Raw genomic sequence first — 21,982 nt, forward strand, 5'->3', positions numbered from 1 at the left:
CACCATAGCCCAAGGCATCACACAGAGCTTGGGTGTATCCATTCCATTGTGGAAGTGAAAGGCAGCTCCATGGCAGCACTGCCAGACCAGCCCATGATGGAGCATCTGCTGGCTGCTGTCTGCAGCATAGACAGAGGTCTCCCATGTATCAGTGCTGTAATAGGAAACTCAGACCGAAGCCATGAGATCCCTAGCGGCTTACAAGCAGGCACTGTGGATGCGGATCTCAGAACTCAAAAGGACTGCAGGCTCTCACAGCAGTGCAGCAATCTATGCTCCAGCAGAGTAAAAAGATTGCTGATGTGCCACGACTCCATGGGAGTGGCAATGATACTGTGGAGCACAAATCTGCTGTCCTGTCTCAGGGTGACAGGATTTGTGCTCTCACATAGGCAAGAGCAGGGTTACTGACAGACTGCCTCTCAGCCAGCCAGACCAGACTACTGTTGCCCAAGATGACTGAAGTGCTGAAGCCTGAAGCTGGGCCCTCAAGGCTCAGAATGATGCAAAGGCATCCTGCAAGACAATTTGCATTCTCCTAAGTTGAAATCAGCAGCCTTCCATCAGCCATGCTTCAGCCCCAGGGGTAGCCATGTGTATGATGACATGCAAGCCACTAATGAAACCACCACAGATGCTATCTCAGTGAAGACTGGGGTCAAACAAGACACTGTCATTGCACCGACCCTCCTATTCATCTTCCTCACTGCAATACTGCACCTCACATCCAGCAAACTACCCACAGGCAAGGAAATAATTTTCAGAACAGTAGGGAAACTGCCCAACCTGTGCAGCCTTCAATCCAAACCAAAATCACACCATCCTCAGTCATAGAGCTTCATTATATAGATGGTGCTTGTGTACATGCTCATTCAGAAACTGAGCTCCAGGTCATCACTGACTCCTTCTCGAAGCATATGAGAAAATTGGCCTTTCACTGAACATCCAGAAAACTAAGCTCCTCTACCAATCAGCTCCCACAGCACAACACATCCTCCCATCAGTTAAGACCAACAGCGAGATCCTAGAAAATGTGGACCATTTCCCATACCTTTGGAGCCTCCTCTCAACAAAGGTCAGACATAGAAAAATAAATTCAGCATTGCCTCCAATGTGCCAGCTCAGCCCTTCAGTTGACAGACCATTTGAGGACCAGCATCTCAAACCTGAGACTAAGGTTATGGTCTTCAGACAGCAGTGATTCCTAGGCTCCTATATGCTTTGGAGATTTGGACAACCTACAGCAGGCACTTCAAAGCACTGAAGAAGTAACTTAAGTGCAAGATTTTCTAAATCTGGTGGCAAGACAGTGTGGTCCAACTGTAGTGTCTCCTCCCAGGCAACTTGTCTGTAGTATTAAATCAATCAGAGTTGAAAGGGTTAATGTGTGGGACTGGAGAAACAGTACCACCCACATGATGATGTAAGAGACACATGATTAAGGGTCAAGAGGAAAAATGCTCATGGCTTAGACTGAGTAATACCTAGGATGGGATTTTCTGACCCCGCCTGCCATTGGGATCTTAGAGTCACACCGAACGTCAGTAGACTTTTGGCTGGGCCACCAAATCTCCCACAATAGGTGCGGCCACGGCGGGGCTGGAAAACCCTAGTTTTGTATTTCTGTGTCTAGTTATTTTTATCCAATAAACCAGTTATAGTTCTGACATACTTATGTCTCAGCAATCATTCCTTAGCCAGTCACAACCAACATACAACATTGCCCAGCATTGGGAAGCTAATCACTCAAAACCAGCTGCACAGGACATGTTGTTCATACGCCTGACACTGGTCTCGTGAAGCAGCTGCTCTACTCAGAACACAGTCGTAGGAGGACAACAGAAACACTTTAGGGATATCCTCAAAGCATCCCTGAAAAGGTTAAACATTCACACAGACTCATGGGAGTCCTTGGCTTGTGACTGACCAAAATGGACAAGGTTCATTCAGGAAGGCACCGGACACATCGAGACATTTCATCTGGGACATGCAAAAGCAAAGTTGAAGTGTCAAAAAGAGCACACAAATCCCTAAATAACTCATCCACCCAACCCTTCAAGCACGTCCTGCCCCGCATGTGGCAGAGTCTGCAGATTGTGAATTGGAGTTACAGATCATTGAACCGAAGTTGAAGCAAGTCATCCTCGAGCTTGAGGTACTGCTTAAGAAGGAGACTGTGTTGAAGCACAAAACTGGGTAAGCACACCTCAACACAAGCTGTAAGTGGATGCACAGCGATTAGTTTTTTGTATTATTGATGTATTCCTGGATAAAGTTACTGAATTAAAGTTTTTGCTGTTGGCCCTGATTGAGTGGTTTTGACCAAGGGAACTTTATGATGGGAAACATGATATTAATGTACAGTTAGGGAATAGGGGAGTCGCATTTGCTATACCAATAACTTATATTTATATGGTGCCTTTAAAATAATAAAACATCCCAAGGGATTTCACGGGAAATTGTGACACAGAGCTACAGGGGAGACATGGGCTGATTTTTACCATAGGCTTCAAGACCCTGACATCAGGGCAAAAAACAAGTTATGAAACCCCACTTGCCAACAGCAGGACCAACTCAGTGATTTTACCTGCAGACTAACATCCAAACAAGGATGGTGGCAGCTCTGAAGCCTCAGCAGTCCTACCGAGAGAGGTGGTTGCTGCTGAGGCACACCAGAGACCTCGGGATGCCTCAAAATGGAGGTGTCCTCAGCCAGGTAAGTAAAAAGTAAAGTTCAGGTGGTGGACCACGCTGCTCAGAGATCAAACCCAGCCAGAGGGATCATTGGAGCCTGAGAAGCTGCCTTTTGTGTCCATGACCTGGTTTTGGAGCTGGAACCTCCGGCTCTGTGAAGCTGGAAGCCACCCCATCCACTGGGGGGTTGGAGGAGACACTCTGCTGTCAGCAAATTGTCAGTGACAGCATAACATGGGCCTTAATTATGCAAATAAACTGCCCACATTCATGAAATAGGCAACTGATCCACCTCACAACCCACCTCTGGGAAACTTCCCAACGGCAGGACAGTGACAAGGAAAAATTCCGAAGTGGCCCTCCACTATCTTACCAGCTATCCTACCTCTGTACCCACCACTTGGGAGCCAGTAAAATTCAGCCGGTTAGGTCACATGACCAAAAGTAGGTTTTAAGTAAGGTCTTAAATGAGGAAAATGAAGTGAAGAGGAGGAAAGGTGTTGGAAGGATATTCTAGAGTTTAGGGCCTAGGGTGACTGAAGACGTAGCCCCTAATGTTGAAGTGATTAAAATCGGGGCGGTTCAAGAGAGCAGAATTAGTGAAGCACAGATATACGTACAAACATATATACGAATTAGGAGCAAGATGAGGCCACTCAGCCCCTTGAGTCTGCACTGCCATTCAGTGAAATCATGGCTGATCTGAATGTAACCTCAACCCCACATTCCTGTCTACCCCCGATTAACCTTTCACCCCCTTGTTAATCAAGAATCTATCTAGCTCTGCCTTAAAAATATTCAAAAACTCTGCTTCCACCACTTTTGAGGAAGACAGTTCCAAAGACTCATTTTCCTCTGAGAGAAAAAATTTCTCCTCATCTCTGCCTTAAATGAGTGACCCTTATTTTTAAACAGTGACCCCTAGTTCTAGATTATCGCACAAGATAAAACATCCTCTCCACATCCACCCTGTCAAGATCCCTCAGGATGTTAAAGGTTTCAACTGTCGCCTCTTACTCTTCTAAGTTCCAGTGGATACAAGTCTAACCTGTCCAGTCTTTCCTCATAAGACAACCCGGCCATTCCTCGTATTAGTCTAGTAAACCTTCTCTGAACTGCTTCTAATGTATTTGCATCTTTCTTTAAATAAGGAGACCAGTACTGTACACAATACTCCAGATGTGGCCTCACCAATTCCATATACAACTGAAGCATAACCTCCCTACTTTTGTAATCAATTCCCCTCACAATAAATTAAGACATTCTATTAGTTTTCCTAATTACCTGTTGTGCCTGCATATGAACCTTTTGTGATTCATGCACTAGAGCACTCAGATCCCTCTGAATCGCAGAGCTTTGCAATCCCTCACCATTTAGATAATAAGCTTCCTTTTTATTCTTCCTGCCAAATTGAACAATTTCATATTTGCCCACATTGTACTCCTTTTGCCAGATCTTTGCCCACTCACTTAACTTACCTATGTCATTTTGTAGCTTCCTTACATCTTCTTCACAATTTACTTACCTTTGAGTCATCTGCAAATTTAGCAACCAATCCTTTGGTATCTTCATCCACGTCATTTATATAAATTGTGAAAAGTTGAGGCCCCAGCACAGATCCCTGTGGTACACCACTCATCAAATCCTGCCAACCAGAAAAAGATTAATTTATGCCAGCGCTCTGCTCCCTGTTAGCCGTCCAATCTTCTATCAACACCAGTAGGTTACCCCCTTCACCATGGGCTTTTATTCTCTGCAATAACCTTTGATCTGGCACGATATCAAATGCCCTTCTGGAAATCTAAGTATGGTACATCCACTGGTTCCCCTTTATCCACAACATATGTGACTCCTTCAAAGAACTCCAATAAATTGGTTAAACATGAGTTCCCTTTTACAAAACCATGTTGACTCTGCCTGATTGCCTTGGATTTTCTTAAGTGCCCTGATATAACATCTTTAATAATAGCTTCTAACGTTTTCCCTATGACAGGTGTTAAGCCAACTGGCCTATAGTTTCCTGTTTTCTGTCTCCCTCCTTTTTTGAATAAAGGAGTTTTATTTGCTACTTTCCATTCTAATGGAACCTTTCCCGAATATCAGGAATTTTAGAAAATTAAAACCAGTGCGTCAACTATCTCACTAGCCACTTCTTTCAAGACCTTAGGGTAAATTACATCCGGACCTGGGGATTTGTTAGCCCGCTGCCCCAAAAATTTGCTCAATACCACTTCCCTTGTGATTTTAATTTTCCCAAGTTCCTCCCTTCCATTTCCTGATTTACAGCTATTTCCAGGATGTTACTTGTGCCTCTATAGTGAAGATGGATGCAAAATGCCTATTTAATTTGTCTGCCATCTCCCTACTTTTCATTATCAATTACCCAGACTCACTCTCTATAGGACCAGTGCTCAGTTTTTTAACTCTTCTTTTTTAAGTATCTATAGAAACTCTTACTATCCATTTTTATACTACTAGCTTTCTCTCATACTCTAATTTTTCCCTCCTTATTTTTTTTTATTATTTGCTGTTCTTTATATTCTTTCCAATCTTCTGACCTGCCACCCCTCTTTGCGTAATTAAATGCTTTTTCTTTAAGTTTGATACAGTCTTTAACATTTTTAGTTAACCACGGATGGTGGGCCCTCCCCTTGGAATTTTTCTTTCTCACTGGAATGTATATACTCTGTGTATTCTGAAATATCCCCTTAAATGTCTGCCACTGAGTTCTATTGATATATCCCTTAACCTCATTTGCCAGTTCACTTTAACCAGCTCTGATTTCATGCCCTCATAATTGCCCTTATGTAAGTTTAAAACATTAGTCTTGGATGCACTTGTTTCTCCCTCAAAATGAATGTTAAATTCAATCATACTATGATCACTGCTTCCTAGGCCTTCACTAGGAGGTCATTAATTAATCCTATCTCATTGCTCAAAACTAGGTCGATTATAGCTTGCTCTCTGGTTGGCTCCAGAACGTGATGTTCTAAGAAACTATTCCAAAAACATTTTATGAACACTTTGTCTATGCTACTTTTGCCCATCTGATTTTTCCAGTCTATATGTAGATTAAAATCCTCCATGATTATTGCCATACCTTTCTGGCAAGCTCCCATTATCTCTTCTTTTATAATCTGTCCAACTGTGTAGTTACAATTAGGAGGCTTGTACACCACACCCACAAGTGACTTCTTGCCTTTATCATTCCTCACCTCAATCCAAACCACTTCTACATCATGGTTTCCTAAACTTAGGTCATCCCTAATACCATCATTAATTAACAGAGCCACCCTCCATCTTTTCCTAACTTCCTGTCTTTCCTAAATGTCATGAACCCTTCAATATCCAGGTCCCAATCTATGTCATCCTGTAGCCATGTCTTTATAAAGGCCTATCAAATCGTACATATTTATTTCTATTTGCGATAGATACCAATGACATCAAGGGATACAGGGATAATGCAGGAAGGTGGCATTAAGTTAGGTCAGCCATGATCTAGTTGAATGACAGAGCAGGGTCAAGGGGCTGAATAGTTTCCTCCTGCTCCTATGTCCCATGTTCCTAAAAAGACTTGCTGCGAGTTTAGACAAAGGCCACAGAGTTTTGGGTAACCAGAGTTTACAGAGGGTAGAATGTAGCAGACCAGACAGGTGCATTGGAATAGTCAAGTGTAGAGGAAACGAAAGGCATGAGGTTTTCAGTATCATATTAGCTGAGACGAGTGAGGTCGGATGATAAGATAGATAAAAATGTTACCAGATGTAAGAGCAATCCCACCCAGCTAGACAACAAAGGAGAGGCATTGGAGGAGGAAGTTATGATCCACCATGTCAAAGGCTGCAGACAGGTCGAGTTAGATAAGGAGGGATCATGTATCTTTGTCACTGTTACATAGAATGACATTTGTGACTTTTTGTTTTAGTACTGTGGCACAGGCTGAAACCTGATTGGAGGGATTCAGGATTTCCAGGAAAGATGGGCATGGAGTTGTGAGGTGACAACATTTTCAAGGACTTTGTAGAGGAAGGGGAAGTTGGAAATGGGATGGTAGTTTGTGAGGACTGTGGGATCAAGACTCATTTCTTTTTGTGGAGAGGGGGGAAGGTGGCAGATTTAAAGAAGAGAGGGACAAAGCCTCATGAGAAAGAACCATTTACAGTATCAGCTAATATGGGTGCCAGGAGGGGAATTTGGGTAGTCAGCAGTTTGGTGGGAATAGGATCAAAGAAAATGGTGGGTCTCAAGGACAAGATGAGTTCAGAGGGGGTATGAGGAGAGAAAGGAGAGAAACTAGAGAAAGATGCAAATTGAGGGATAGGGCAGGGGGGAAATTTAGAGAAAGTCTGTCAAAATGAGCTGGTGGAATGGAGGAACCCGGCCAAGGCAGCTGATGAGGTGGATGAGCTTATTGACAAAGAAGCTCATGAGCTCCTTGCACTTATTGTTGGAGGTGAGGGTGGAGGAGACATAGGAGAGGGATTTATAAAGGTGATTTGGAGGAAAGAAAAGAAGCCAGGGGTTACCCTTGCATTCCAGGATGGTCCTGGAATAGTGAGCAGTTTTAGCAGACTTTAGGAGTGGGAAAATTTGTTTTAACTGAAGCAAAGCCTCGCAATGCAGCCCCTCTCACTCCTTCATGGCTTCCTCCTTACCTTGTCCTCCTCCTCTTCCTCCTCCTCCTATTGGGAAGCCAGTTATCCTGCTAATTCCACATGCCCTTGCATCCTGGTGTTCTCACCCCAGGGACAAGTGGAATAAGTCCCCTCTCCCAGTCTACAGTGCCTCTGTGAACTCCCTGATGCTTCTATGCATGGCAAACTGTGATATGTTGTTGATGGTGCCTGCTCCCATTTGGAAGGATCCAGTGTAGAGTGTAAAGGTGATGGTAACTTTCATGCCACTAGGAGGGCAGTCCTCCCTCAGGTTTCAGTCGTAGGGTCGATGTGATGGAGGTGGCCTCCTGTTCCTCCCTCCTCACAGAACTTGCCCTCTCTGCCTTCTCCTCTCTTTGTTCTACTCATGTTCTATAGTCACAAAGAGTCCTAGGCCATAATTTTCCTGCCCTGTTGGCATTGTGGGGGTGGGGGGGGGAACAATATGGCAAGAAGGCCAAAAATCAGTTTCACACCACTGTGTAACCAGTTTGTGATTGTCCACTCCACCCGTCAATAGCGGGCCACGTTTCACCGCTGCACATCGGGAACCTAATTTCAATACTTCAGCATCTGATTATAAGCTCGCCAGAATCATTTTTCCACGTCAAATTTACTGCCCACGTTGGCATGGCCTCAGAACGCCGTGCTTCATGACTGCCTTGAAAAGACATGCACCTAGTGCTCTGAACTTCAAGGGGAACTCAGAGGTGAGTGCACACACCTTGTGCAGCGCTCATGAGCATCACCCATAGGACATCAAGGAAGAGGCGCTGTGCATTTACGGGTGACTCGGGCCAGTTGCTTTTTCCCGGCTGGCTTTCAGTGCAGTGTCAGGGCAAGGGCACAAGTGCGGGGGGGCAAGGCAGCACAGAGTGAAGGAAATACTCAAGCAAATACCGGGGGTGGGTGGGGGAAAGGGGGGGGTGGGTGAGGGAAGCAGCCACGCACTTGGGAAAGCTTGTCAAAAGTGAGCATTCTCCCGCAACTGAGACTGTTCGGTTGCAGCTCCATTGACATGCAAGGAGTTAGGCTTCTGAAGCCTTTCTGCCACTCATGCTACACAAAAGCATGAAGTGCCACCAAATGATCCAGAACTTTACACCCCTTGAGCACAGACTGCAAATTAATGTCCATTTCAGGGGGCAGCAGAGCAATTGTCTGTCTGGGCAAGTTGTAGAATCCCCTTGCAAATGTTGGCCTTGACGCAGTCACTGGTGGAGGCGCTAACAGCCCTTGCAATGTTTTTATTAAGGTTTGAACCAGTATCCATCATGGTTCAAGCTAACAGCGCAGCCTTGCAGTGCAGGTTAGGAGAATGTCTGCGCTGAGATCACAGCATGCAGTCCAGTAGCTGAAGCTGCCACCAATCGGTTGAGTGGGGTGGAGGTGGGTGGGGTTTCGGACAGCCATGAAGCGCACTGGCCATCCAAGTGGTGGTCAGAACACTCCTGCATGCGTGAAGTGGCCTTCAGACTTAACCAAGAGAGGCTCTTAGTATGCCTATGCTAACCCACTTGTAAATCCTGCAAGAGGAGAACATCAGGGTCATGAAGCCTGGTGATGTAGCGCTATGCCTCATGGCTTACAGAGAGCAGGGAAGAAGAAGAGAGCAGCAGAGGCGCCTGGCTCAGCAAAGGGAGGAGCACCTCCCACAAGCTGAAGGGGCAACAGGGCCTGCTGCCCATGCAGCTGAAGATCCACAGAGAACCGTCATCTGTAGGTGCCTCGCTAGACCCAGGGCCTATAGGTGGCACGTGTCATTCCTGCAGATGACTGAGAACCAGTGTCTCCGAAGACTGCTCATGTCTAGGGAACTGGTCGGTTACATATGCTACCTGCTGCAAGATTTGGCACTACAAGGCCAAGGAGGGCATCCATTATCCATGAAAGTGACCTTGACACTCAAATTTTATGTCAGTGGCTCCTTCCAGGGCTCCACATGTGACCTGCGTGGGATCCTGCAAGCCTTCATGCAAAAGTGCATCAAGGAGGTCACAGACGCCATATTTGTGAAGACACAGAACTTTGTGCATTTCAGTTGGGATCAGGAAAGCCAGGAAGCAAGAGCACTGGGATTTGCGCAGATCTCAGGTTTTCCATAAGTGCACTCATGTGGCGCACGGCAGCAAGCAATCAACTACATCAACCACAAGGGCTTCTACTTACTGAATGTTCAGCTGGTATGCGACCAACACACAAACATCCTACAGGTTTGCACATGATTCCCAGGGATCGTCCACGACTCTTACATCTTAAGCAGGTCTCAGATCCCTGACATCTTTGAGGTTCCAGAGAAGCTGCAACGTTGGCTCCTCAGGGACAAGGGCTACCCACAGAGGACATGCTTAATAATGCCCATGCAGCAGCCTCAGACTACAGCAGAGCGACGGTATAACGAGGCTCATGCTATGACCTTGACTTTGGTGGAGTAAACAATAGGCATTTTGAAAATGAGGTTCCAGTGCCTTGACAGGTCCACTGGAGCACTGCAATACAGTCCCCAGAGGGTGTCGGGCATCATCATCGCCTGCTGCACTCTTGACAACCTGGCACTGCAACATGAGGAGAATCTGGCTGAGGAGGAGATGGAAGAGTTGCATGTCTCCTCCAATGAGGGGGAAGTCGAAGGAGATGATGGTGATGAGGTCCTCAAAGGCGAGGATGCCAGTGATGAGGCCATTGCACTGGTCAAACAAGACAGGTGCGCTCGGAAGGCCCTCATTGCCGCAAGATTCATGGAGGGTGATGACATCCTCAACTTGCATCTGTGAACATTTGTTGATTACACACTGCACAGGGAAGAGGCCCTGGACTGAGACACCTGCCTTTATCTGGTACAGGAACCAAGGTTTCACATCTGAGTGATATGAACACTGCTCATTATAACAAGGAGACATTCTCGGGAGTTTATTTACAATAGTGAACATTACGTACAAGCGATTAACACCTGTGCCCAGGCTGTGCAACTACTTCTTCTTAGAGCTTGGCCTAAATAGCCAAGTGGTTATGGTACTGGGTTTGTAACCCCAAGATCAAGAGTTCAAATCTCACAATGGCAAACTATGAAACAATGTAACTTCATCTGAAACAGATGGAAAGGGTTTGTACTTGAAAGAGTTACTTCTTCTTAACCTTCCTAACCCAGTCACTACATCTTAGTGCTCCCTTGACATTCACAGCGGAGGAGGAGGCAGGCTCCTGACTGTGATGACCTCAGTGGGTGTCCTTTGGAGGGTGGAGACCTGGAGGACCCTGGCCTGCTTTCAGTTCCTGCTATGTGTCAGTGGCACCCTCCTCAACCTGTGGAGCTAGAGATGCTGGGGTTACAGGAAGGGGGGATTCAGATGAACTGGACACTCCCAGGGTCACCTGGATGAATTCCCCAGGGTGTGCATCTGCTGGTCCTCCTCCCTATGGGCGCCTGACGGCCCTTGGCTGACTCCTTGAGGAGAAGGGGAAGCTGGAGTGAGATCGAGCTGCCCTGCACCCCTCTTGCCTGATGCTGTTGGAGGCCAACTATGGCGTCAGCGATGGAGATCAGCCTGCACAGCAGCGCAGAACCGATGTCCTGGACCAAGGTCTCCATGCCAGCCGCCATCCTACCAGTGTTGACCTTGGTGCATTGTCATGCTAGCGATATCACCTCAGCCTGAAGACAGATTGGCTCCTCCATTGTGCCTTGCAATCTGAGGAGTGCAGCTGGCATCCCTCCCTGATATTCCCGAGTTTGCCTTTGCAGCTCCAGCAACTGAGGTATGACTGAGTCCAGAGGCTTCTGTGACTTGGACTCAGCAGATTTCTGGCCTCCAGCCTCCGAGGTTGGAAACCTGGCAAGTCCCTGCCTCTACCTGCCATGGGTCAGACAGTGCAATGTGCTCACCACATTGTGACCCCGAGGCTACTCTAGAACTAGATCCCACTGAGGAGTTTATCTCTGCACTGGTGGAGGGTGCCATGATGGATCTTCAATTAGGGTGCCAACAGATTCCTCTCCCAAGGTGTCATTGGGGCTTCAGTCAAGGACCTGGTTCTTGGACCTCCTCAGCTGCTCCCCAGATGTGCCTGCAAAACCAAGGAGAGACAATTAGTGCATGGCAGGGGACTGCAGATCAGGGGAACTGACTCACAGCTTGGTTGTCTGATGGATGTTGCACTGCTGGATCCTCACTTGATTGAGCACTGCTGACTTCACTGTCAGCATAGAATTGGTCCAGATTGTCGTTGGCCGGTTGCATGACTATTTTCAAAGTCTGTGAGGACCTTGATGTTGGGCATTCCTCCACCAGTCTTCAACCTCTCCCTTTTCTTATGTGCCAGCTTGTGCTGCATGAATACAGATGGAGAGAGGAGAAGGAGGACGCCTGCCAGGTCAAATGAGAAGGATGCCTGGCATGTGTGGGTGGTGAGTGGTGCCATGGACAGGATGAGGACACGATCCGCAGGGCAGTTGAAGCTGTGTGTGGATGGTGATGTCCCTTAAACTGGCAGTGAGTGAAATCCCTGTGGATGTGTGATGGGTTTGCAAGTTGAGAGTAATGAGAAGAGTGACTACCCTGGCGGAACGGAGGAGTTCATTCATCCTCTTTCAGCACTGGGTGGCTGTCCTCCTTTGCAGGGCACTAGTGCTGACTGCTACTACCTCCCATGCTGGATTAGTGACCTCGCTTTTTGGTCTTCACCGAGAGCGGGGGCAGAGGACTTAACAGTGGACCTCTACAGCCCAGGGAGATATCGCTAAATTTGAAGCCAGCATGATTCCTCCCTTTGGCAGTCATGACTTTCCAACAACTTCTGATCCCGTAGAGACTTCTAGCTCCCTTAGAGACTTCTAGCTCTGTGCAGGGGCACCCTTTAAATACGGCACTTGGATTACTGAAAGTCTGAAGGGATGGCTGGTCGGGGCAATTGGAGGCCACCCTGCCAGAGATCTAGCGTGTTTCCCGGGAATGCATTATTAATGAGGCGGGTTTGGCACGATTCAGTGCAAAAAGCCATCATTGTAGATGGCGGATAAAACATATTTTTTTCCCACCCGCTACCACACAGAAGGAGGCCATTCAGCCATCAGGTGGCACTGCAACTACTGCCACCATACCTATGTAAGGCATTGTTATTTGCTCACTCTGTGGTCAGCAAAAGCTTCCAAATTGCTCCAGCAATGACTGCAGTTTTCCCACAAACTTTACCATCGCACAAGTAAGTCAAAAGCTCCTCAGTGGCCCTTTAATTAGCCAGAGTACATGGCCCATCTTCCTTCATAACATTTCTTCTTTCAGGAGTGAATGATGAAGACGCTGCCTAAAAATTTTTAAACTAAGTTTGGTATTCTGGCACTGCATCAGCCCAATCGTGTCACTGTATTGCACATTCAGTGAGTTCAGATGCACAAAAATCCTCAGTTAGACCATGTGGCACAATGTAACTGCATTTTTGTGCCCTATAATTCTATGATTCCTGAACAACTGTGAGGATTTAAAAGCACACTCTGTGGAGGAGTGGGTATCACTGACAGCAACATCCGGATTCCCATGTTTAACTATTCATGGACGAACATGGGCTGTCAGCTTCACAGTGATGGCGGTGAATGCTGAAAGATTCAACAACTGCCAACTGCAAAATCCTTCTCATCTTCAGCAGTGTGGCACTGTCAGCCTAAATTATGTGCTCAAGTCACTGAAGCGGGTCTTGAAGCTATGATCTGCTGACTTAAAGACAAGAATGTGACAACAAAGCCAAGGTTAACACTTATGTTCAGACATAATGTTTCAGTACACAACCCTATTTTAAATTTTAATGCCTAGTCATATTTTTTGTGACCATCAACTAAGCCTGTGTTTAGCTACCAAAGCTAGCAACAGTATGTTGTTTAATATACATTAGCCTGGATTTTGTGGTAGTAATGATGGCAAAACTGCCAATGTTCCTTTGAAACTGACAGCAACTTCTGGATTCTGCACATGGACAATTAAACCTGAAAATCCAGAAGTGCCGTCAGTAGTTTTATGTTTCCCCTCAGTCTGCAATCAAGTAGCAACCATAAAAGAGGTTGTTGCAAACAAGCAGCCAGTTTCATATCATGCCCGATTTTCTTTTCCATTGACAACCTACCAGGTGCAATATAAAACAGTAAATCCATTACTGCCCATTTCTTGCTTTCACCAAAGGCCAATCTCACCCCCAATTTATTTGACTCACACTTAATTTTACATTTTTGTTTTCTAACATAACAGGATAACATTTTCCATGGAGACCTCCATGGGAAGTTAATACTTTACTTAACTAAAGCGGAAACCCCTGAGAAAAGATAGATGAGTCACAGGTCCCTTGGTGGGGAGGCATCCAAGGTTTCTGAGGGGTGGAAATTGTAGAGGTAGTGATCATAATCTTCTAATCGCCCTCAGATACAGGGATGGTGCCAGAGGACTGGAGAATTGCAAATATTTTTTAATGTTCAAAAATGGATATGAAAATAAATCCAGCAACTACAAGCCAGTCAATTTAACCTCAGTGGTGGGGAAGCTTTTGGGAAAAATCTGGGGCAAAATTAACAATTACTTGGAGAATGGATTAATTAAGGAAAGCCAACACAGATTTGTTAAAGGCAAATCATGTTATAATTCGTATTATTTTGATGAGCTAACAGAGAGGGTCGATGTAGGTAATGCAGTTGTGGAGGTGCATATGGACTTCCAAAAGACATTTGTTAAAGTGCCACAGAACAGGCTTGTCAGCAAAATTGAAGCTCATGGAATAAAAGGACAATAGATAAGAAATTGGTTAAAGGACATGAAACAGAGAGTAATGGTAAACAGTTGTTTTGCAGGAAAATGGAATGCATACAGTGGGGTTCACCAATTTCAAAATTTGCAGATGACGCAAAACTTAGAAGAATTCTGAACTGTGAGGAGGATAGTGCTAGACTTCAAGAGGACATGTACAGGCAAGTGGAATGGGTAGACTTGTGGTAGATGAAATTTAATGCAGAGAAACAAAATGATACATTTTGGTAGGAAGAAAGTGGACGGGCAACTTAAGTTAAATGCCACAATTCTAAAGGGGGTGCAGAAACAGAGATACCTGAGGATATATGTGCACAAATCATTGAAGGGTAACTGAAGAAAGCAGTTACAAAAGTTTATGGGATCCTGGGCTTTATAAATAGAGGCCTAGAGTACAAAAGCAAGGAAGGTATAAGGAACATTTATAAAACAATGGTTATAAAACACTAATGTCCCCAATTCTGGACACCGTACTTTACGAAGGATGTGAAGGCATTGGAAAGGATGCAGAAAAGAATAATTCCATCAGTTAGATGGATAGCTTTAAGAAGCTGGAGTTGTTCTATTTATAGAAGAGAAGGTTGAGAGGAAATTTGATAAAGGAGTTCAAAACTAGGAGTCTGCTCAGAGTAGATACAGAGAAACTGTTAACATTGGAGCAACCAGAACCAGAGGGCACTCACCATTAAAGGTGATTGGCAAAATAACCAAAAGTAGAATGAGATTAAAAAAAAAACTTTTTTACAAAGCAAGTGATTATGATTTGGACTGCACTGCCCAACAGAATGGTGGGGCTGAATTTTCCATTCGTCGGGCGGGTGGAGCTGACCTAATCGCGGGCCGCGCCGCCATTTTGCACAGGAGGGACAATTAACATCTGCAGGGAAGAGCTATGCATTTCCTGTGCAGTCGGGGGGATCCCTAAAATCGAGAGTGCGCTCTTTCGCGCATGTGCATGAAAAAGCGCACTCACCTCCCTGAGGCTAACTGCTGCCTCAGGGAGATCGGCTCTACTTTCAACAATATTAAAAATAGAGGAAAAAAAAATTCCATTACATGTTCCCTCATATGACAATGTCACATGAGTTGGGACATGTTCATAAATTCCATAACAAATTTATTAAAATTTTTAAAACCCAACATGAAACCTCATCCTGCCACTGGATGAGGTTTCATGTTTTTGCTAGTTGCCGCCGAGGCTCCTGACCGACTCGCCAACCTTAAAGTTGGACCGGCAGGTCCTTTAATTGCTTAATTGATCCCATCAATGGCCTCAATTGGCGTCACCCCGCCTTCATGAAAATTTAAATGGGGTGGGGTGACGTCGGGAATTCCACCCAACATCATCCTGCGTCATTTTACACATCGGCGAGCGGGCCCCACACCCAGTCGCTGATGGTAAAATCCTGCCTACGGAAGCAGATTCAATCATGGTTTCAAAGGGGAATTTGATAAGTTTTGAGGGGAAAAAATTTGCAGGGCTAGCTGAATTACTCTTTGCAAGGCTAGCTAGTAAGGATATGTGAGTGGGGCTAGCTGAATACTCTTCCAGAGAGTCGGCACAGACTCAACAGACCGAATGATCTCCTGTGATGTAACCATTCTATGATTCTAATAAGGCATAAATGATGTTTACACTTTTTCTCCAGGATTACAGGAAAGCTCTGGAAAACCTCTGTTGAAATTTATCTCAATATAATTTATTTAACAGAGGATGATATTGTGGGGGGGAACATTTTGAAAGTGTGAACCTTTACTTACATTCCACAATTTTCCTGTTTAATAGATTTCCAATAATTTAATGTAAATGATCTCTAGAGCCCTCCCATTACTAAATACATACAAGCGCCTGATTTTCAAAATTGTATAGGCAGTAAATACCCTTGTGGCTGCATACCCCTTATCCCACTAAGCATTTCCCTTATGCTCACTTCTTTAAGAACTATTGGGCCAGATTTTGCTGAAAAAGTAATGGCATCTGCTCGATTGTTTTTTTTTTACCCAATGCTCGGTTATTAATGTACAAATTGCCTTGCCCATCAGCTTGTAATAATGAAGTGAATTGCAAATTCCAAAAATTCTGACTGATTTGTGCCACTTCACCATTAGTTAGCATCTTAACTGCATCTCACCCTCCCCATGATTTTCATGAAATTAAGCATTTGTGCACAATAATGGTTTTTAATCTCACCACAGAAAGTCAAGTATAGTAATTAACAGCCTCCTTTTTAACGATGTGTTGATTGCTAATGGCTGCTAATCAACTTCTCTTGCCCAGAAGGTAAATAATTATAAATCTGGAGTCTAATTCTTTCCTACTGAGTATTGTTTTAGGAGATATTTAAAATGTTAAATTTTTAAATAATTTTCTTACTTTTATTTTATGTCTCTTTGCTCTCTCTCTTAATCCAATATTTATTTCCCTCCCTTGTTCTTCCTGTACCTGATTTGACATTGAATCCTAATTCACCTTCCTTGCTCTATTTCCCAATCTCTAAATATCATTGGTTAAGGGAATACACTGTTTTTTCTGTTGCTCACTCAGAACCTAAAAATCTATTGCTCTTGGGTCGCACTTCCAGCAGAAACAGAGATGCCAGTCTTCAGCCAATTTGATTCACTCCACATGATATCAAGAAACAGCTGTAGGCATTCAATACTGCAAAGGCTATAGGCCCTGACAATATTTCAGCAATAGTACTGAAGACTTATGCTCCAGAATTTGCCTCGCCCTTAGCCAAGCTGTTCCAATACAGCTACAACACTGGCATCTACCCAGCTATATGGAAAATTGCCCAGGTGTGCCCTGTACACAAAAAGCAGGACAAATCCAACCCGGTCAATTACTGTCCCATCAGTCTACTCTTGATCATCAGTAAAGTAATGGAAGGAGTCATCAACAATGCGATCAAGTGGCACTTGCTTATCTATAACCTGCTCATTGGCACTCAGTTTGGGTTCTGCCAAGGTCACTCAGCTTCTGATCTCATTGGTTCAAACATGGACAAAAGAGCTGAACTCCAGAGGTGAGGTGTCAGTGACTGCCCTTGAGATCAAGGCAGCATCAGACCCAGTATGGAATCAAGGAGCTCTAGCAAAACTGGAGTCAATGGGAATCGGGGAATCTGCTGGTTAGAGTCATACCTAGCACAAAGGAAGATGATTATGGTTGTTGGAAGTCAATCATCTCAGTTCCAGGACATAACTGCACGAGTTCCTCAGGATAGTGCCTCAGCCCAGCCATCTTCAGCTACTTCATCAATGACCTTCCTTCCATCATAAGGTCAGAAGTGGAGATGTTCACTGATGATTGCACAATGTTCAGCACCATTCACGACTCCTCAAATACTGAAGCAGTCCATGTACAAATGCAGCAAGACCTAGACAGTATCCAGGTTTGGGCTGACAAGTAGCAAGTAACATTTGCAGCACAGAAGTGCCAGGCAATGACCATCTCCAACAAGAGAGAATCTAACCATCACCCCTTGGCATTCAATGACATTCCCATCACTGAATTCCCCACTATCAACATCCTGGGTGTTACCGTTGACCAGAAACTGAACTCGACTAGTCATATAAATACTGTGCCTATAAGAGCTGGTGAGAGACTAGGAATCCTGTGGCAAATAACTCACCTCCTGACTCCCCAAAGTCTGTCCACCATCTACAAGGCACAAGTCAGGAGTGTGATGGAATACTCCCCACTTACCTGGATAAGTGCAGCCCCAACAATACTCAAGAAGCTTGACACCACCTAGGACAAAGCTGCCCACTTGATTGGCACCCCTTCCACAAACATTCACTCCCTCCATTATTGATGCACAGTGGCAACAGTGTGTATCATCTACAAGATGCACTGCAGAAACTCACCAAAGTTTCATAGACAGCACCTTCTAAACCCACGACCACTACCATCTAGAAGGACAAAGGCAGCAGATACATGGGAACACCACCACCTGAAAGTTCCCCTCCAAGTCACTTACCAACCTGACTTAGAAATATATTGCCATACCTTCACTGTCACTGGATCAGAATCTTGGAACTCCCTTCCTAACAGCACCGTGGGTGTACCTACACCACATGGACTGTAGCGGTTCAAGAAGGCAGTTCACCACAGCCTTCTCAAGGGCAATTAGGGATGGCAATTAATGCTGGCCCAGCCAGTGAAGCCCACATCCCATAAAAATGAATTAAAACATTTTTAAAACCCAAAAGTGCACAAAAAAGCCAAACTAATGGGACGTATGGCAAGAAGCCCTACTCCTGCAAAATCTGACACTGTCTCATAAAATAAATAGGTTAGAGAAGATATGGACATTTAAGGTTACATTTCTTTGTAAGATCAGTATATGCAGTGACATTTATTTACAGTCTGCTATCAACTAAAAGTTGAGTTCAGTCAGTGCTGTTTTTCTGCAGCATCACATCACTTTCAGGAAGTCGATTTCAGCTGTGAGTTAAGAGGCCCCCTGTTCTTTGAATCACATTTTTTTTTATTGAAGGCTGAAAAAACTAAGAAATTAAACATGCAGATGCTGCCGTTTTCACTAGCAGAATCTTCAGTCATGGTCCTGGTGCAGACCTTTTTTCCCATGCTTGTGTCACCAGGTCACAGCTGCCATAAAGGACTCCCAAACATTTTCACATCCAATACCTGTAAAATGTAGTGAGCAAATGAAAAATTGCAGAAGATTGGGCTGTTAACAAGTTCATTAACTTATTAATTAGTCATTTAAAAATGGTGGGCCGGCTACTGAGTTCCACACGCACTCACCTTTCGTTATATCGGAGACTGATGTGATGACCCGACGCCATCACTCCATATTTTATGTTTGCACGGGATGGGCAGCCCGCCCAATTTGTGGCTGTAAAATCCAGCCCAACGTAACTTACCCAGTTAAGTTTAGATTTTATTTTATTTTCCCCTTTTCTTTCTCTCCTTCCTTTCCTGGTGTCTCATGTTAACCCTCACCTATGTGGCCATTCTTCATATATGAGCCCAGATAATAGCCAGGATTTTCCCCTCGGCGATTTGGGGGCGCAGCCCGCTCACCGAGGGAAAAATGACGCGGGATGACGTTGGGCGAAACCCCTGATGTCATCCTGGTCCATTTAAATTTTTAGGAAGGCGGGCGGACAGCGAAATCAGCTGTCCGCCCACCGACCTATCAATGGCCACTTAAGGGCCGTTTCCCGCCCAGCCTCAGTTGTTAGGCTGGTGGGAGGATTGAAGTTGCATGGGAGAGAGCTGAAAATCAACAGAGTTACATCTCGAGCAGGAAATGGGGTGTGGGCCCACTTCAGAAGCCCCCTTCTGAAGTTGGGCCCCCCCTTAAGGTTCGGTGCCCTCCAGACCTCCCTTCCCCGCTAAGACCCTGGGAACCCTTGAACTTTCCTGGGCCTTGGTACCCAGACTGAGTCTCAGGTGTCTTCCTGCATTCCTTTTTCTGTCCACTACAGTCCTGCCAGCCAATCAGATTGGCCAGCAGTTCTCTAAAGTTGGATTTCCTCCCGAGTGAGGGGCGGAAGTCTCGCCTGCAACTACTTCACGCTCATTCGAGTGTGAAATGGCTGCAGAGCAGTCAAAGTCTGCAGGAACGTTCAGCAAATAGACCCTGCCATCCAAAAAATTCAGGCCAGTGAACTGCAGCTGCCCCTCACTGGCCCGATTACTAAAAGATTCAAAATCTCCTCAAATGGGTTACGTCATTTCTCACTTATGTGAATTATATGCTGTTTAGCTATCACGTTCATTCTTGGGGAATCTCAGTTATATGTTCCTTCTGTTTACTCTATCCAAGCTAAAAATCCAATGCTATACTTTTCATCCTATTCCATAACATTTTACCTTTGCCATCAATCGGCGATGTGGAATCTTGTCAAAATCTCCCTGATGACCGAAGTATAAAATATCAGCTATATTTTCTCTATTCACTATGTCAGTAATATTTTAGAAATACACCAGCATATTAGTTAAACATTGGCTTCCTTTCCTGGATGGTCATTAACAGGCTATGTTTTTCCATATATCGAACTATTAGATCACTCAAAATAATTTTGAGTTTTTCTCCCAAAGCTGGTATTAAATTTCATTTGGTTTTCTAATCTCTCAATCCCTTTTTTTACATACTGGAGACTTCAGCAGTGAATCAATGGCCAGATCAGTAACACAAATCAAGTAGTAGTTTTATGCCCAGGTTGTGGTACGTATTACAAATCCAGAGGTATAGATGAGGTACAGTTTGTCAAAGAATCGAAGAGCCATTTATGGCACTGAAGGTGGCCAATCAGTCCATTGACTCTGACTCTATGTAGCAAGACAGTAAGTCCCATTTCACCCCTCTATCCCCATAGCCCAGGAAGTTTATTTCTTTCAAGTGCCGATCCAGTTTCCTCTTATATCATTGCTCATCTTTGCTTCCAACAACCTCATGAGCATCGAGTTCCAGGCCATTACCACTCTCTGCACCAAAAAGTTCTTCCTCACATGCCCCCTACATCTTGCCCAAAACCTTAACTCTGTGTCCCCTAGTCCTTGAACTGTTAGATAAAGAGAACAGCTTTTCCTTGTCCATTTAAAAACCTGTACACTTCTATCAAATCTCCCCTCAATCTCATTTGATCCAAGGAAAATGATCCCAGCTTCTCAAACCTAACGTTTTAGCTAAAATTCCTCATCCCTAGAACCATTGCTGTAAATCTCCTCTGCATCCACTTAAGGACCCTCCTGTCCTTCCTAAATTGTGGTGACTAGAACTGGACACAATACTCTAGCCGGGGCCCAACCAAAGCTTTATAAAGGTTCAGCTTAACTTCCCTACTTTTCTACTCAATGCCTCTATTTATGAAGCCCAAGGTCCCATATACTTTGCTAACCAATTTCGCGATGTGTCATGCACCTTCAAAGGGCTATTCACATGCACCCCCCATCCCTCTATCCTGCACACCCTTTAGAAAGTGCCATTAAGTTTGTGTTTCCCAACAATTTAATTTCTCTCGTGTTGACCAATATAATGCATCCAAGCCTTACACATCAACCAATGCACTCTTAGGAATTAATGCAATATTACACTGAGTCAGTCACCTTAAACATTCACTCCCATCACCTCCAATGCATATGGATGCATTGTGTACTATCTACAACATGCATTGCAGCAACTCGCCAAAGCTTTTTCAGCAGCACCTCTCAAACCAGTGACTTAACCAGCTAGGTGGACAAGGGCAACAGGTGCATGGGAACACCACTACCTATAAGTTTCCCTCTGAGTCACAAACCCACCCTGGTTTGAAAATTTATCACAGTTCCTTTATCAGCCTTGGGTCAAAGTCCTAGAACTGCGACTACCTTTACCATACGGATTATAGTGGTTCAAGAAGGTGGCTCGGCAAGATCTTCTCAAGGGTAAATAGAGGTGGGCAATAAACACGCACATCCCATAAACAAATAAAAAGAATAAGATATCTTTCATTTTGTGTTGTGTAGATAGATACTACTGTAAACTCTCCCAATGTCAAGAAATGGATGAAAATATCAGAGGAGATCAAGAACATTTTCAAAACTGCTGTAACCTTACTGCAGCAACGAGGAACTATGGATAGTAGCAAAGCCAAGAAATATCTCTGCTCGGGTAAGAATTTTGGTTTGTTCTTTTATTGTTACTATGAAACAAAACTGTTTAAAGTAAAATGAAGTCAGTTTTATTATGACTAGGAACGTACTTTAGAGAATACCAAGCTTACATCAGCAATGCCAATGAAACTTAACTGAAGCACTTGGGCATTTACAAACTGACTTTCACAGAAATAACTGAAGCTGCCAAATATCACTCAATACCGTCACAACCAGGAAAT

At 44.6% G+C, this 21,982-nt stretch overlaps 1 protein-coding gene across 1 annotated transcript in view; it reads left to right on the forward strand.

The window, feature by feature from the left end:
* LOC121275349 (NACHT and WD repeat domain-containing protein 2) overlaps positions 1 to 21,982 on the forward strand; it is a 154,321-nt gene that overhangs the window by 114,097 nt on the left and 18,242 nt on the right. The window contains exon 5 of the mRNA XM_041182858.1: positions 21,615 to 21,759. Coding sequence (XP_041038792.1) covers positions 21,615 to 21,759 — 145 coding nt within the window. The remainder of the gene's footprint in view (positions 1 to 21,614; positions 21,760 to 21,982) is intronic.

The sequence above is a fragment of the Carcharodon carcharias genome, chromosome 1 (genome assembly GCF_017639515.1).
Source record: "Carcharodon carcharias isolate sCarCar2 chromosome 1, sCarCar2.pri, whole genome shotgun sequence".
NCBI classification, from domain to species: Eukaryota; Metazoa; Chordata; class Chondrichthyes; order Lamniformes; family Lamnidae; genus Carcharodon; species Carcharodon carcharias.